General features: G+C 44.5%; 1 protein-coding gene across 2 annotated transcripts in view; it reads right to left on the bottom strand.

Moving 5' to 3' along the window:
- Positions 1–17,728, bottom strand: part of C8A (complement C8 alpha chain) — a 379,675-nt gene that overhangs the window by 162,443 nt on the left and 199,504 nt on the right. For both annotated transcript variants that reach the window (XM_086952763.1, XM_086952774.1), the window contains 2 exons: positions 16,546–16,680; positions 6,681–6,838 (listed from right to left, as the gene is read on the bottom strand). In XM_086952763.1, the coding sequence (XP_086808889.1) occupies positions 6,681–6,838; positions 16,546–16,680 (293 nt within the window). The remainder of the gene's footprint in view (positions 1–6,680; positions 6,839–16,545; positions 16,681–17,728) is intronic.

Below are 17,728 nucleotides of genomic sequence, written 5' to 3'. Positions count from 1 at the left end.
GGCTAGGGATGTGGTCAAGCTGTGCGACTATGTCCTTCTGCTAATCAGTGCATACACAAATTCAGCTTAAAAAGACTCCTGGCCCTAACATTCAACACAATTTGGAGCAAGCTGCTGGAAAATTATTACTAATTTGAAGAAGGTGTTGAGGAATCAGTATCTTTGTGCATAATCACCAAAAGAGGTCTCTCCCATAGAGCGTTTGAACAGGATCCTTTGGATGGGGGAAGACATCATGATGTCACTCAGAGACTTAAACCAACTCTACTGTGGGCAGCATAGGGTCACGGTACAAGTGACAAACTCACAGTTTACAATTTGTGGCTTATTAAAATTTAATTCAAGATTTAGAAAACAATATTTTTATCATTTGTAAAGCAATGTGTGGTGGCTAATTTAGTATTTTGTAGCAAAATGCATGTTCTGCTACTTCCATTTGGTACTCTATTTTTTGGAAGTCATCTATATTTACACATATTATGTGGCAGTATATGTCCTTTGAGTACGGGAGTTCCTACTGTCAGCCTTCATATACTTTCAGCACCAAACAAATAAGTCTTTCTCAGTGCAAGAGACTGATTCTGCAGAGCTATCTTAGGAGGTGACATAGGGGCGAATTTATCATTGAGTTTTGCTGTCCTTGTGCCGCACAAGGGGGCATAAGGGTGATGCAACTACTAAGTCAAATTCATCAAGTCATGTAAGTCCACCTTGCGTGGCCCTGGATGACTTGATAAATCTGTCCAAGGGAGGTGTTCCATGGATGCAGCGCAGATGTTCCCACATATCCCCCCTTGATTGTGGTGAATACCCAGAATTACCATTTCTGCTCGATCTGGGAATGTGTCAAAATGCCATGCCTCCCAAGGTGAGGAATAATGAGAAGCATCTTTATTTCTCCTCAACTTTTCCTCTTTCTGTGTGTGCTGCAGTCTGTATTTAACATGATACAGTGGATTTCTGTCTTTTCCTTGTGCATAGTGTGCTGCCTAACGCCAATGAAGGCTGTGCTGCAAGGGTGCCCGTGTAGCAGGCAGGATAGTTTTTATGCATGAAGGGGCACTGAGGCATTTTCTATGTTTGCTGCATTATGCGGCAAGTATAGAATGAGCAAAATGCTTCAGAGGATTGTTTTCCACCTTCCAGCACAAAAACAATCTTCTTAGGAATGTATTTTCTAACTGTGCATTGAAAGAGGTAACTGCTTCAGAGGAATATTTTTGTGCAGGTAGGTGTCCCTTCATGCACAAAAACAATCCAGTTTGTAATGCAGACACCCTGGCAACACAGCACAAGGGTGCCTACGTTGGTGCTAGGCAACACATTGTATGCAAGAAAAAAACAGGTATCCGCTATATCATTGTAAATACGATGCATTCCTACCCTTTTCTGTTTACGCAGCTCAGGCAGCAAGGTGGCTTGCTGCACTCCCTGAAATAATGAAAAATCTTCCCCTTAGTGTTTGCGAATGGTGGCCATGTTTAGTGAACATCTGACTAGAATGGAGTTGCACATAGCCAAGGACATACCACATCAATAACCAAGGGTGATGCTGCCGTTCATGGGAAGGGACACAGCGCCATCACGAAAGTCCATGTGGGGGTTTCGAGGAAAGTATCGTTAATTTTATATCAGCCTTTATGTGGGGACTGATATGAGAGAGTGGAAAAGTGTAATGCGGAATGCTCTATTTACAGTTGTGTCTTGATATTTTGCTGTGCATGTACAGCACAAGCTGATCCCCAGTCTTGTAGCCCATTCAACATATAGCACAACTGCTGTATTCTGGAGGAACTGGATGTCCTCTGCTTCTGAGCGGTCACAGTGGGATAACTTGTTAGTGAACAACAACAAACAACAAAGGAGTTTATAAAGCGCCTGGTGACGCCATCACGGCGTGTCCCCGCGCTATGGAAAGAAGTCAAGACCAGAGTAGGGAGTTACAGGGAGAACAGGTGGGTTTTTAAGCTTTTCCTGAAAGCGGTCTCCGAGTCCGTTAGTCTGATCTCCATAGGGAGAGCATTCCATTCCCTGGCGGCCATAACCCGAAATGAACGGCCACCCATTCTGGCCTTCCTGATACGGGGTACTGTGAGCAAGCCAGTTCCCCCAGAGCGGAGAGTTCTATTGGGCTCATAGGGAATAGCTAAGTCATTCATATAGGGAGGAGCTTTTTGGGAGATGATCCTATGGCACATTAAGAGTGCTTTAAAGAGAACTCTTTTTTTTATGGGTAGCCAGTGGAGGGTATCTAGAGCAGGTTTGGATGGAGCTCTCTTGGGAAGTCTAAGGACTAGACGTGCTGCTGTGTTCTGGAGGACTTGAAGTCTCCTGATGTTATTTTGCGATGTTCCAAGCAGAAGCACATTCCCATAATCTATTCTAGAAGTCACTAGAGCCTGTGTCATAGTGCGTCTCGCTTCAAGAGGAAGGAGATCAAGGGTACGGTTCAGGGTCTTCATGACCCCATAGCATTTACCGACCACCCTGTTCACGTGACAGTCATAGGAGAGTTTGGGGTCAACCCAAATCCCCAGATTCTTGGCTGCTTCACAGGGGGTGGGTAACGGCCCCAGACATAAAGGCCACCACTCCTTGGTCCAGCTCGTATCCCTGCCTCCCATAACCAGAACCTCTGTTTTCGAGCCATTGAGCCATTGAGTGAAGACACAATTAGCACAAGCAGCAGCAATTTAAACGGAGTATGATGGGTTGGGGACTTGGTCTCTCTGCTCTGCCCTGTAGCCGGTACTTTCACCATCTTCAGAGGGGAACATTCTTACCAAAAGATGTACTGGATTGAAATTTCAGGGTGGTGCTCTAGAGTGTAATTAGAAGGTGGCTTTTTAGGAAAATGCACAGAAATAATGGAACAGCCTGGCACCCTAAGTGGTGAATACAAAACCAGTGATTAGAAAGATATTTGCAAACCAGGGTCGAGGCAGGAGGAGGATTATTCACCATGTGTGAGGGAAAGTGGATACTGGAACAGCCAAGACACTGCAACTTAGCTGAATGTATATCCTCGTGGGAGACAAGCATCTTGTTGGATGACGATGGAAAATGCACAGAGAAGGCAGGGCCTGCCCATGCCTACGTGGAAAAAAACAGGGATTTTAACTCATGATGGCCATTTCGGGATTAGGTGCCCAATTTCATAACAACCCGGTCCCCTTATTCTCAATCAGACTTTGTCCCTTCTTGCTTGGAAAGTGTCAGGAGATCTAACGAGATCTCAGGACTTTCGGACACGGCTTCAGTTCTCCTCAAGGAGTCTTGGGCCCCAGGCACACATTATAGATACAATAGAATCTGGAAACTGTGGGTTTGTTGGTGCATGGAAAGGGACCTGGATCCCTTGGAGGCTCCTATTGTTGACGTAACCAATTTTCTAGTCGAACAATTTGAAAGAGGACTTAGTTATAGATCCATTAATTGCTTTAGGTCCGCAATTTCTGCGGGACATACCCTCGTCAATGGCAAAACCATTGGGAAAAATGTTATCATTTGTAGGGTCATGAAGAGTATTCGTCTCAAAAGACCCCCTAGACCCAAGTATGACATACTTTGGGATGTTAATTTGATTCTTCGTCTCTTTAGTAATTGGCCTTCTAATTCTCTCCTCAATAGGAAGTTTCTTTCTATTAAACTCGCTACCCTTTTTATGCCTAGTTTCTTGCAGAAGATCCTCAGATATCCGTTGTCTGGATATTTCCTATCGTTCTTACAATATTTTTGGCGTTAAATTCGAGATTCATAGTCGTACTAAAACCATGTCTGACTCCATATTTTATCCACGTTTTGATCTTCATCCTAAACTCTGTGTTGTCGAGTGCATGAAAGAATATGACCTTAGAATGTCCGAACTCCGTCCAGTTGGCGTCAATCAACTACTTATCTCTTTTGTTAAACCTCATAAGGGTATTAGTTCCCCTTCCATTGCTAGATGGATTAAAATCGCTATGAAACTAGCCGGAGTTGATCTATCAATATTTCAAGCTCATTCCATGAGAGGTGCTATGGCTAGCAAATCTCTTTGGTCGGGAGGTAAGTTGGATGATATTTTGAAAGCTGCTGATTGGTCCAATGCAGGTACCTTCGCTCGTCATTATTGTAAACCCATCCAACACATGTCTGATGCTGTTCTAGGAAGCTTCCAACATGCATAATGTAGCCTCCGGTCTTGTTATGAAATTGCGATTCTCATATTTACATGACTAGAGAATCTGGATTTCATTAAAGACTCGGAGGCTGACATTATCCCTCCCTCCCTCCTCACGAGGCATTCAATTTATTATTACTATATTTTTACTAGTATATTCTTTTGTATTGTAACGTTACCTTGATTTATGACCTTTGAATTTGTTCTTTCTGATGTCTCTTGAGATCCTAGTCTAATTACCTTTTTCTTTTCAGACAATGCCTGATTTGGACTTCGCCTTCTACGTCCTGTTTCACTTCTTCTTTGGACCTTCTCCAGTCAAGTTATCCGATCTCCTTGTTCCGAAGACTCTACTTCAACATTTGAACTTTGAACTTTATCTTCTTGTCCTCATTTAAAAGAGGCTGTATCTTGTTGGCTCATGGCTTTTAGCTGTTGCCTTTGTTCTATTTGGAACTTTCCTTTGTGATGCGGCTGCTGGGATCTGCATATTAAAAGTTGTATGCATAATGTAGCCTCCGAGTCTTTAATGAAATCCAGATTCTCTAGTCATGTAAATATGAGAATCGCAATTTAAGGTCAGGCCACTAGCAATTTCACTCAACAGGCCAGCAACCACCACTAATTGCATAAAGTGCCTTGAAGCATTATCGCACTTTCAATCCTATGTGTGGGTACTCCTTTGCCAGGAGACATGGAGTTGCAGGAGCCTGACCATAAGATCGTCGGCTTGATTGACAATGCCTGACCCCCCAGAAGAAGGTGTACAAAGGCTTGGCATATGATCTGGGTGGGAGTCACAGTAGAGTCAAACCAGTCTTTCTCACTGCATTGTATGACTTCTTGTTAGGCAATTACCTGCGCTTGTGAATACCTGTGGTGGTGTGTTCCGAGGCATTGTGTCACTTAAGTCAGCTCCTAAAAGGATATATAAGTGTCTCCTCCCACTATCCTGGGATTCATCACTGCCTCCTTTATGTCAGCAGAGTTTGGGAGCTACTTGGTTCGATTGTATATTTGGGAATTTTGGTTCACTTCCTTTGAAGTCCATATGCTGCTCCTGCCTCCGTTACACAGCTGCAGAACTAGCTGCAGCATCCTCGTCAGTATCAACAGCGTGAAGGGGAGGAGCAAGGAGAAGGATGAAGACCTAAATAAGCATGGCAGCTAATTATTAATCAGTGTCTTTGTAGAAGGAAATGTAAATACTGCATGAGGTTCAGTGGAGTGTACTGAGGCAACACATTATTATGTTAACCAAAGTAAGCATCCGAAATATGCCATGGTGTGATCCAAACAGTGTCTCACGTCCCACTAAGCCATTCCCTCAAGAGAGATAACCGAACAACTCAATAGCAAAAGAGGGCTGATTCAAAGGGGGTAGGAGCTCATGTGTGTGTGTGTATGTGTGTGTGTGTGTGTGTGTGTGTGCGCGTGCGTGTGTGCGTGTGTGTGTGTGATGACGTGGTCTCTCTAGACAGCTAAATCTGTTTCTAGCCAAACCTGAAAAGGAATGGGGAACTCAGAAAGACAGCAAAAGGATGCTACAAATCTTCAGGAGAGGTCACCGCGACCAGGAAATAGCAAAGTGACACACACTGGAGAAATAAGCCATCCTTTTTTAATGTCATTTTGCTTAGCGACCAATAAAGGGATGTACTCCATCTTATCATGCGATTAAAAATAGAGGAAAAGTAAGCATAAGCCATAATGGGTAGGAAAATATAAAAAGAAAGGAGGACCCACCCAAACCAGTTCCTACTGAGAACGCATAAATGCTTTATTACTTACCGTAGGTACACTACAGGGTATGGACCAGAGAACTCAAACTCCTCCTCAGTAGTGTACAGAACCTACATGTGTTCAATTCACATGTGTTAAATCAAATAGCTCAAATTACAATGCACTTTCTTGGAAACATTATTTTGACTCTGGAAATTGTTCGAATTCAGAATTTCAGTTACTTCTATAAATTACAGGTCAAAGCGGTATTGCATGCTGGGTGTAAAACATAGTTTCTCCATGTGCAAAGCGAGACTGTACGTAATATTAAAACTTTGATGTACTTGCTATTGTAAATATCAAGCCTGAAAATGTCATACAACGTTATGATAGGATATGTTTACATCTGAAGTTGAAAACATGTTTTGTATGTTATTATGATACATATTTCAAACTATATAATGACCCGACTTAAATAGAGAAGTATTGCTGTGATCTATGATAAATCAGTAAATGATACTGCCTCTGGGTTAGAATCAAATCTAAAAATCCACTGAAATATAAAATGTGCAACCAGCTGCTGAAGCATTAAGCTTTTAGTCACACATTTATCACCACTGCTAAGAAATTTCTCCACTGCAGATAAATGCACAGAAGGGGCTATAAAATCCATGGTCTATTATGTTTCATTTTGCCCAGTGATAGAATCGCAGTAAAAAGAAAATATGAAATTATCTGGTCTGCTTCACCTTTATTACTTACAGTTTCAGGTTTCTTGGACTGGAGAAAGTCTTACCTCAAAATCAATAACAGCGGGATTATATTTTAAAGACCTTCCCCAGAGGCGATAGGTGTTGGCATTCCATTGGAGCGAGAGTCCACCACTTGACCCGGAATCTCCTCCGCGAACTTGGGAGATGATGTCTTCAATTGCCGCTCCATTCGAGCCACCACCTTGAAACAAAAAAATACATTTTACAAGTTGGTGCTAATTATCACGTTCTCCCATAGTGTGATCATGTGACTTTTTAGTGACAGCAAAATCCACACACATTTTAGTAGAATTTGCAGATTGCAAAGCTCTGCCGAAATGGGCTTTTCCTTCCGCCCAATTTACATTCTGGAATTGCACTTCTGCCTTTGAGTGAATTTGAATGTGGTTCCAGGGTAGGCAACTGTTTTCAAGACTGCCCCTCCCATGGGCGCTGTGAATCCTGCCCCTAATCTAAAACTTGAGTATTTGTTTGGCAGGCAGCTGGGCAGTTCAGATTCATAAGCGCACCTTCACCCCACACATCTGACATGCATTTTGTGTTTCGCAAATATATATTTTGAGCACCTAACTCTAACCCAGGTGTATAAAATGCGCTGTCTGTCTGGACATTTTCTCACACAGTCAAATTTGTGAATGATAAGTAGCATTTCAAATTGTACAAACTATGCATTTTCTGGTGAGAACCTCCATAGTGCTGTTCATAGTAAACCAAACTCATGTTTGATCATTTTATGGAATTCTTTTAGATGCTTAGCAGGATGTCATGCAAGAACTGAGAAATGTTAATTGCTAGTGGTGTTGCTATGCTACCCATCTTCATAAACACATTTTACTAAGAACTCATATCCGTCCCATTTATTAGGAAGTAGGCGGATGCAGAAAATGGTTCTGATGACAGTGTGTAGCAAGCACCTCATATGTCCCACACATTGCCCTGGATTGTGTAAGTTTGGTATGGAAAGCAATAATTCCACATGTGTTTTAATATTTCCCAATGAAAAATATGGAATAGGAGGTATTTGAAGCACCTGTTAAAATTTGGCAGCCCACGGGGTTGCGATTTATAAAGTGCAGTAGAATGTCATTATTCTAAGTGTAACAAATGAAAGTGGTGTCTCACACCTTAGTTTACAATTCTTCCACTTCATAGAATAGAGCTCTCTATGTACATTTATGTGCTTATTTACAAGCACCTTGCGTGGCTGGTGCTTCACTTTTCCCCATATAAAAAGTGAGGCCCCTCAGTGCTGTTTAAAGTTGGTGATCTTATTTAAAACCCAGCCCTTGCACATTCATCTGCACATGGCATTTGCTTATTCTTTATTTTTTGCCATCGGTTCCCTTCCTTGGCCCAAAATAAAAATCATGAATTTGATTACGGCTGTAGTGTTTGGAAGGGTATCCACATATTGGGGACAAGGTGACTCACTGCGCGATATAATGATAAATATGGTCCTAGTTCTGTCACTCCATATGTCAAGTTTGCAAACTGAATGCAGCAAAAATCAGTATACTTTCGCCCGAAAAAAATAAATCAACTATATGGCATGTTCAGTGACATTTTTGTAGATTACATGACATTTTACTAGGGGTTAATAGTGGCACAAAATTAATACCAATGTTCAATAAAACGTTAAAAGGAGTGTAGTGTGTTTCAATAATAAGGAAACATTCCAGATGGATGCCTGGTTTGCATTCTATTTCATTTGTATAACTCAAGTCGCATCAATTTGCTATAAGTGAACTTGTCATAGAAAGGAGGGGTGGTGAAGTGAGCTCTACCCTGAGCTAAATTAGGATCTTCTAGGTGAAGCTAAGGATGTGAGCTTCAGATGCCTCAGAGTTACAGGTTTGCAGGGATCCTAATCGGTCCTAAGGATGTGAGTTCCAGGAGTTCCAGATGCCTCAAGGTTACAGGCTTAGAGGGCTCCCAGTCGTCCCTGAGGATAGGAGCGCCAGATGCCTCAAGGTTACAGGCTCAGAGCGTTCCCAGTCGTCCCCGAGGATAGGAGCACCAGATGCCTCAAGGTTACAGGCTCAGAGGGTTCCCAGTCGTCCCCGAGGATAGGAGCGCCAGATGCCTCAAGGTTACAGGCTCAGAGGGTTCCCAGTCGTCCCCGAGGATAGGAGCGCCAGATGCCTCAAGGTTACAGGCTCAGAGGGTTCCCAGTCGTCCCCGAGGATAGGAGCACCAGATGCCTCAAGGTTACAGGCTCAGAGGGTTCCCAGTTGTCCCGAGGATAGGAGCGCCAGATGCCTCAAGGTTACAGGCTTAGAGGGCTCCCAGTCGTAACCGAGGATAGGAGCGCCAGATGCCTCAAGGTTACAGGCTCAGAGAGCTCCCAGTCGTCCCCGAGGATAGGAGCGCCAGATGCCTCAAGGTTACAGGCTCAGAGGGCTCCCAGTCGTCCCCGAGGATAGGAGCGCCAGATGCCTCAAGGTTACAGGCTCAGAGGGTTCCCAGTCGTCCCCGAGGATAGGAGCGCCAGATGCCTCAAGGTTACAGGCTCAGAGGGCTCCCAGTCGTCCCAGAGGATAGGAGCGCCAGATGCCTCAAGGTTACAGGCTCAGAGGGCTCCCAGTCGTCCCCGAGGATAGGAGCGCCAGATGCCTCAAGGTTACAGGCTCAGAGGGCTCCCAGTCGTCCCCGAGGATAGGAGCGCCAGATGCCTCAAGGTTACAGGCTCAGAGGGCTCCCAGTCGTCCCCGAGGAAAGGAGCGCCAGATGCCTCAAGGTTACAGGCTCAGAGGGTTCCCAGTCGTCCCCGAGGATAGGAGCGCAAGATGCCTCAAGGTTACAGGCTCAGAGGGCTCCCAGTCGTCCCAGAGGATAGGAGCGCCAGATGCCTCAAGGTTACAGGCTCAGAGGGCTCCCAGTCGTCCCCTGGATAGGAGCGCCAGATGCCTCAAGGTTACAGGGTCAGAGGGCTCCCAGTCGTCCCCGAGGATAGGAGCGCCAGATGCCTCAGAGACGCAGGCTTGGCGGCTCTTAATCAGACCTCAGGATGGGCGTTCCAGTAGTTTCAGATGTCTCAGAGTTACGGGTTTAGAGGGCTCCCAATCGGCCTTGAGATTGGGAGCTCCAGATGCCTCTGAGTTAATTCCTCAGAGGGCTCCTAATCGGCCCTGATGGTGAGAGCCGCAAATGCCTCAGAGGTGTAGGCTTGCGGTCCCCTAATCGGACCTCAGGAGGGGAGCCCCAGGTACCGCTGAGCTACATTCTCGGAGAGCCCTGCTTGTAGATACTGGGGGTAGGAGAATCCAGAGCCTCTGCTGGGTGAAGCACAAAATGTCTCGGCATGGGAATCCAACAGTCATTGGTTGTCCAAGATGTAGTGTGCACTGGCCGGCCATACCCTCCCGGATGTTCCCTGTCCAGAGGCACAGCCCCATGACAGAATGGAAAGACCATGAAAATTCATGGAACGGAGTTCTGCAGTTGAGTTCCCCCAAACTCCGTCCACAATTGGGCAGTTCTGTGAGAAAAAGCAACCACGGAAAGTACATCTCTGCTGCAAACTCTGAGTGCCCTGTACCTGAAGCTGGAAGGGCTCCTTTCCCAGCAGCTGTGGTGACCTGAGTATTGGGTGAACAGAATTGGCAAATATTGGTACCGATCAGCAGAACATGATCTACTGTCAGACCGAGGCAGTTCAGCATGTGCCACCCAAGCAGGCCTGGCCAGAACAGTTCCAGCACACTGGAGAAGTGGCAAACGTAATTACAATTCATTTTACATTTAGATGCAAACAATTATGCAAAGATGCTCTCACCAGTTTTTCAACTCGGTGGTACCTCGACTGTTTTATTTTTGGAATGGATTGATTGCGTTTAATTTACAAAAAGAGCCAGAAACAATTTGAAAAGCAGGGAAGCTGCTGCAACCTCATTACCATTCACAGTTCCTCCACTGAGTGGGGATATTACGGACATCACTCTCAAACAGATGGCAAGGAATTAAAATAGTAAAAGATCATGATTAAGGGTCTATCTAACTCCATGATGTCCTGCAAGGAACAAATAAACAACAAGTATCCACCAGATTGGGTGATGTGTTTCCTACAATGGTGGGGAGCACATAGTGTTTTTAAAATACCCCTCACACACCAAAAGAACCCTTGGTGTCATGCTTCATCATTGGGGTCTTCGCACCCCTCTACGGGATGCGGCGTGCTACGACCTTCGACTACGCGGGAGCACTGATATTAGACTATGCGTGGTGTATGTGAGGGTTGAGTGTGAGTATGTGGTGAGGAAATGTGAGTTATTGAATGTTTAAAAAGTGCCTGGCTCGTGGGGTAGGTCAGAAGTAATTTAATGAGCCCCCGGGCTGGTACTATTAAAATGGGTGCAGAATGAGATAATTATGTGATATTAAGCACAGTACCTCTTTGGGTGCGTCAACATGTTTCGGAGATCAACTCCTTCTTCAGGACAGGGTGCACCACACCCCACCTTACTCACGTTTTTTTAAAGTAAAAAAGTGTATTATACAAAAAAGTGAAGTTGTAGTACTATAATGTTCCTACAATTAGAATAAAGTTATGCTAATATGCAAGTAACCTAGAAGGAAAAAGAAGACCACGATTGTAGAAATCAACTCCTTAATATTTACAAAAGGTACAGTGACCTGTAAAAAATAAATGGTGTGGGTCACTAGACAAAATTTATGTCATGCTACCAGTGCAGGTGACCCTGTTGAAAAAAGGGGACAAAATACAATACAAACATACACAAAACATAAAACACACATTCTAGGGCGTTAGATTCCCTGTGCCTATAGTACATAAATTAATAGGGTGAAAAAGTCGAGTTTTTAGAGGATAAAAAAGAGGCACACTTCTTGTCCTAGGTACAATGCCCCATGAGCCTCCACAAACGTTGGGGGTTGCTCTGGCCCAATGGCTCCTGTAAAAAAAATACAGAGTATAGCAGTTGTTGGTACTTACAGGTTGGAGAAAGACTGGCCCCACCGTTTCAACAAGATTTTACTCACGAATTACAGCAATCGTAATGTCCTTGTTCCCCCGAACGCGGCTCCGCAGTGAATGCGGTAGAGCGCCCTGGCAGCCGTATTTATAGTGAGTAAAGATCCTGTTTGTAAGGTTAATTGGTAAGTTAATTGCTGTCCCTGTGCCGTGTGCACTAGGACCACCAGCAGAACCACCAATGAAGGCTGCAGTACGACAATGCAGTGGATGAATGCAGCACGCATTCCAAGGAGTTCCTGGACCCCGAATGTCAAAACAGCTGTGTAAAATGGAAAGTAAATGTAGATCCAGTACTTGTATGGCGCACGGCTAACCCATTAGGTATCCCGGTGCTTGGGGGCCATTGGGAAAATTAAGCAAGCTGTTGCCCAGAGTCGCATGGTGCTGGGCAGACCCCTGCCACCAGAGCCGGGGATCGAACCGTGATCACCAGCGTCCAGCTTCAGTCGCCCTGGCCGCGGCACCACACCTCTTCCAGCTGTGTCTCCTCCTCCCCACGATCCACCAATGGACCATTCACCTGCTGACACTGCCACCTCTCCTGTGACATAACCTACAGAAGATCCTGCACCACTACTGCCCACAACACCACCCCGTGACCTCTACATTGCATCTTGCTCAATGCCAGCTCCCTCTGCAAACACGCTACGAAAATCTGGTACACAATTATCACCCTCTCTGTGGATGTTGTCTTCATCACTGAAATGTGTCTCAACCTGTCCCCTAACCCTGACATCACCACTGCCACTTCTGAAGGGTACAAGATGTGACCACACCAACATACAAGGTGGACGTATCGCCATTATCTTTAAGGAAATCATCAGATGCTCCACCACCAACAACGACCCCACACTTCTCATGGAACACCTCAACTTCCTACTCCAAATAGATACAAAGACCATTACAAGGGATACCCTTGTCTACACACCCCTGGGAAACAAAGCAACATTCTGCAATGCTATCCCCAACCTCATAGCCCCCCAAGCAATCAACTCATACCAATGCATTCTTACTTGGCGACCTCAAATTTAACATAGATGACCTCAACAACACCAACTCCATCTCCCTCCTTGGGAACCTGAACAACATCGACTTCACACTACTGGTTACTGAACCCCTGCACAAAGCCGGACCCACACTTGAACCCATATTCACCTCCAGGGACATAATAAAATTCAGCCACACCACAGAACTCACCTAGAGTGACCACACCATTGTATACTTCACCATCACCAACGCCCAGCACTCCATCCCCAGGCAGCAGATTTCCTCACACAACAGCTGGAGCAAGGTCATCAAAACTCAGGGGTCACAGACCTTCAATACCACTCAACCCGAGGCCTCAACAGACCTCAACCAGGCCAGACCTCTGTCTGCTCCAACAGAGTCTCCACACTGAAACCTACTAAACCCAACAAGAGCCCCAAACATGGCAGCTGGTACACCCCAGAACTGAGGACCACTAAGCGCAACTGCCACCCACTCGAGAAAAAACAGTGCACCACCAAGAACTCTGTCGACAGAGCAGCTCACAAAACAGGCCTCAGCAACAATCACTAGCACAGCCAAGATAGCAGCCATCACCACCCACATTGACTCCATTTCCAACCACCCAAAGGAACTCTTCAAAATAGTCAAGGAATTCTCCTACCCACAGAGAACAACATCCACCCCTCCCAAGAACTCTGTGACACCGTCTCAGACTTCTTCCACTGCTAGATCACCAATATCTACAACAATTTCAACATCCAAACTGCCACCATCGACCACAACAAGCCCAACCAACCAGCAAACACCAGCCAAACAATCACCACTTGATCACCAATCACAGCCCTGGCCCCCTCAGCCATCATGTCTTCCATCCACTCTGGGACACCCACCAAACCCTTCCACCTCCATCTCTTCAACCACGCAGCAGACCCAATCAGCATGCAACTCACTGACATCCTTAACACCTACATCTCCACAGCAACCTTCCGGACATATGGAAACATGAGATGTCAGACCCCTCCTAGAGTCTCTGCTGACCCCAATGACCTAAACAATTATCGTCTGATCTCTCTGCTCCCTTACCCATCCAAAGTTATTGAGAAAGCCATCAACCAGCAGCCCACTGAATACCTGGAACAAAACCACCTACTGGACACCTCTCAATCAGGATTTTGTGCCAACCACAGCACAGGGACCGCACTGATTGCTGCTGCAGATGAAACTTGAACACTCTTCGAATGTGCAGAAACAACGGCTCTGATCTTTGTTGACTTCTCTGTGGTGTTCGACATGGTCTAGCACAACATCCTCATCAACAAACTCCACAACATAGGCATACAGCGAGATGTCCTCAAGTGGATCACCTACTTCCTCACAGGATGTACACTTAGCATCCGACTGCCTCCCTTCATCTTCTCATCCAAAGAAATGAGGCGTACCACAAGTATCATCACTCAAGCTCACCCTGTTCAACATCTATATGACCCCCTTTAGATGTCTTCAGATCCCACAGACTCAAAATAATCTCCTACGCAGACAACAGTCAACTGATCCTCTTGCTCATGGAGGACCTCACCAACCTCAAAACCAAGTTCTGCACCGCCATCATCAACATAGCCAAATAGATAAGATACAGCTGCCTCCAACTCAACTCTAACAAAACTGAAGCACTAATCTTCAGGAAGAACAACTCTGTATAGGACCATAGGTCGTGGCCGGCAGAACTCAGACCCACACCCACACCAACTTCTGCATCATCCTTGACAGCAAACTGACCATGAAATGACAAGTTAACGCAATCCCCTCCTCCTGCTTCCACACAATGTGCATGCTATGCAGAATCCTAAGATGGATCCCAACCAACACCAGTAAGACCCTCACTCAAGTACTTGTCACCAGCCACCTCAAGTACGGAAATGCCCTCTACACCGGCATCTCCATCTAGCTCCTCAGAAGACTCCAGAATATACAGAATGCTGCAGCCAGACTCATCCTGGACCTTCCCCCCCCAGAAACCTCCAATGGTGCCCCATCCAGAAAAGATGGCAATTCAAGATCCTCACGCATTCCAACAAAAACCACCATGACCTGGGACCTGCCTATCTCAACCATCCACTAAACTTCCATAGGCCCCCTAGATACTTTTACTCCTCTTCGCTTGCTCTTGCACACACGCTCGCATCTGCCTCACCAGCAGCGGCAGCCGCTCCTTCTCCTACGTCACAGTCAAGACCTAGAACAATCTCTCCCTCTAGCTCTGTATGGCCTTCTCGCTGGCAGACTCAGAAAGAGACTCAAGACATGGCTCTTCAATGGAGAAACAACATCCAGATACCTCTGTTGGTGACAGAGTTTGTGCTTTAAAAATGCTGATTGATTGATTGATACAAGATGGAAAATTATTTCAACTTATAAAAAGGCTTTTGATATCCTTTACGAGTTCCAAATATTAGGGGTCGTGAAGGGAGCATCCAGTCTCCCATTTCCGATTCTGAAAGGAATTTATCAATTATTTATTACTGCAATTACACAGTCACAAACCATTGATGAGCAACTGATCCCTGAGTAGGGGTGGTAACTGATTTGTAAAGTGGAAGGGATCACCAGAGAAACCCTTTCCCTTGGGGAACTGTGTTGGCATCCTTAGGGGGAGAAGGCAGCAGTCCAAAGGGTCACTGCTTTCTTCCCCTCATATTTTCCGAAGCACATATTTTTCTAAAAGCAGCACTAGTTCCTTTAAGCAACACACAATGCATTAAAAAATAAAGTTTTCCATCTTGGAATGCAGTTATAGGGATGGTGGTGTGCTGTCGTTTTGAGACACCCTGGAACTCAGTATTATGTGAACCAACCACATAGTACATAGATCAGATTCCAAAAATACTACTCCATTCACATAAAGTCTAAGAGCAGCTTGCAGCCACTTTTTGTGTAGGAAATAATAATACATAAGGACCCTAATTTGCAGAAGGAGATGGTTGCCAATTGTGCTCACTCCGTGTTTGCAGTCCTATCTGTTGGTAAGGGCCTGTAAAAATATGCACATGGCATAATAATACAAACTTAAACTATTTACAAAACAGCCAGGTAAACAGTGATGTTTTTCCGGTATTTGAATAGCTTCAGACTCTGTTCAAATTGTGCCCAATTAGCCAGCCATTAGTTGAAAAATGAAGGTTACTTTCTATTTGAACGGCGGTGTTCCAAACACTTTATCATTTCTGCTATTTAATCAGTGGGTAGATAAACAATTATGTTTTTTTTGCTATTTGAATGACGACCTCTTGCCAAATGGTTCATTTTGCTATTTCCAAGGCCACAAGCCAAATAGTACCTAATCTCTTCTATTCAACCAGCAGCTAGGTAAATAATGACGTTTATTTGCTATTTGCATTGATACTGGTCAAATTGAACATAATGTCTGCTATTTTGCCAGTGGATTGCTAAAAAGTGAAGTTTCTGGCCTGTTCATAACATCTATTATTTAGCCACAGGCCAGGGAAATAGTAACGTTTCTTTCCTATATGCATGGATGATAGCCAAGTAGAATAACTCTACTATTTAGCCAAATAGCAGGCAGCTAAATAGAAAGATAAGTCATTATTTACCTGGCAGCTGGTAAATTGATATTTACAATATGCACATATAAAGATAGACAAAAAACGGATGGATAGACAGACAGACAGACATACAGATAGATAGATAGATAGATAGATAGATAGATGGATAGATAGATAGATAGATAGATAGATAGATAGATAGATAGATAGATAGATAGATACATACATAGATACATACATAGATACATACATAGATACATACATAGAAAGATAGATGTGTGTGTCTACGGTTGGATGGATGGAGCAGAAGCTACTGGCTTGATATTTTATAAATAACATTCTTACCTTGGCTATAGGTTCCAGATTTTCTACACCCTTTATACGAAGCAGTTAAAGTTCCTTCAAGAGTTTCATCTTCATTGGTGGCCGAAAGCCCGAGGGATATACCTGCACAGTAACTCATTGATTTGGAAGTCACTTCTACAGGGGAAATATAAGAGGCAATAGAAAATTAAACAAGGAAATGAGGCTGGTCTTTATTAACTGTATTCTAGGAAATTAATTGCACTTCCTTTCGTAGAAAGGAAAAGGCCCGTTGCATGAAATGACAGAAAGGCCCTCATTATGATGGGCTTACAGGGCGTGCAGGCTTTACACACAGTGTTCATGGGTGCAGGAATACTGCACATTCTAGCAGAAACAAATCTAGCAGTTCACACCTGGAGGACTCTCTGCTAGATACAATACTGCCAATACGAGTTCAAATATGGAAACCTGGATGGAAACACCTATTCCCATATGTAATACCCGACTGCATGGGGGGACAAAAGGGCAGTGCTTAATTTGAGCTGGTGGTTTTTGGTGGCGTCCACAGGGACTCATTTTTGGAGACCGGCACTTATTTTTCCTCATCAGACATTTACAGAGTGCAAGCGAGGGAAAACCCTACAAAACTGAAAGACAGCGGATGAGAAAGATGGAAAAAATATCAATAAGGGAGAAAGCAAGAACCTGTATGAATGAGATACAGGGGAAGGGAGCGTCTGGTAGTGGATTAAAGGGGTGTGACATTGATTAAGGATTATGCAGCCTTGTTATTCTGCCCGGTGACCTTTAAGTGCTTTGGCCGTTGCTTCAAATCAGATCTTTGTGCACCTACAGAAATTCTTTTTAAATGAAGCACTGCCAATGAGAATATACCCTGGTAATGGTGGGGCCCATTGCCACAAGTACCCGGGATAGTACTAAAATGACGAGCATTATTGCCGCATCAAAATTCAAGGCCACTATAAATGAGGATGTAAGGGTGAATAGTCAGTTGTGGATAAAGATGGCTAGCAATAAATACAATTGTCAAAGCTACATTTTAGATATTAGACGGGGAGCCTAATTTCAATATCAAATTGGGCACTCCTCTCTAATTTGCATGTGTGCACAGGAGTGCAAGGTTGACACTAGGGATGTGAGCCAATATCTGCAGAACAAGCACCAACTCCGTAACTTAGCATAGGTATTCAGATATTGTAAT

This window comes from Lissotriton vulgaris, chromosome 1_1, assembly GCF_964263255.1.
Source record: "Lissotriton vulgaris chromosome 1_1, aLisVul1.2, whole genome shotgun sequence".
In the NCBI taxonomy this organism is placed as follows: Eukaryota; Metazoa; Chordata; class Amphibia; order Caudata; family Salamandridae; genus Lissotriton; species Lissotriton vulgaris.
The sequence above is the reverse complement of the archived record's forward strand: the minus strand, read 5'-3'. Positions and strand labels throughout refer to the sequence as shown.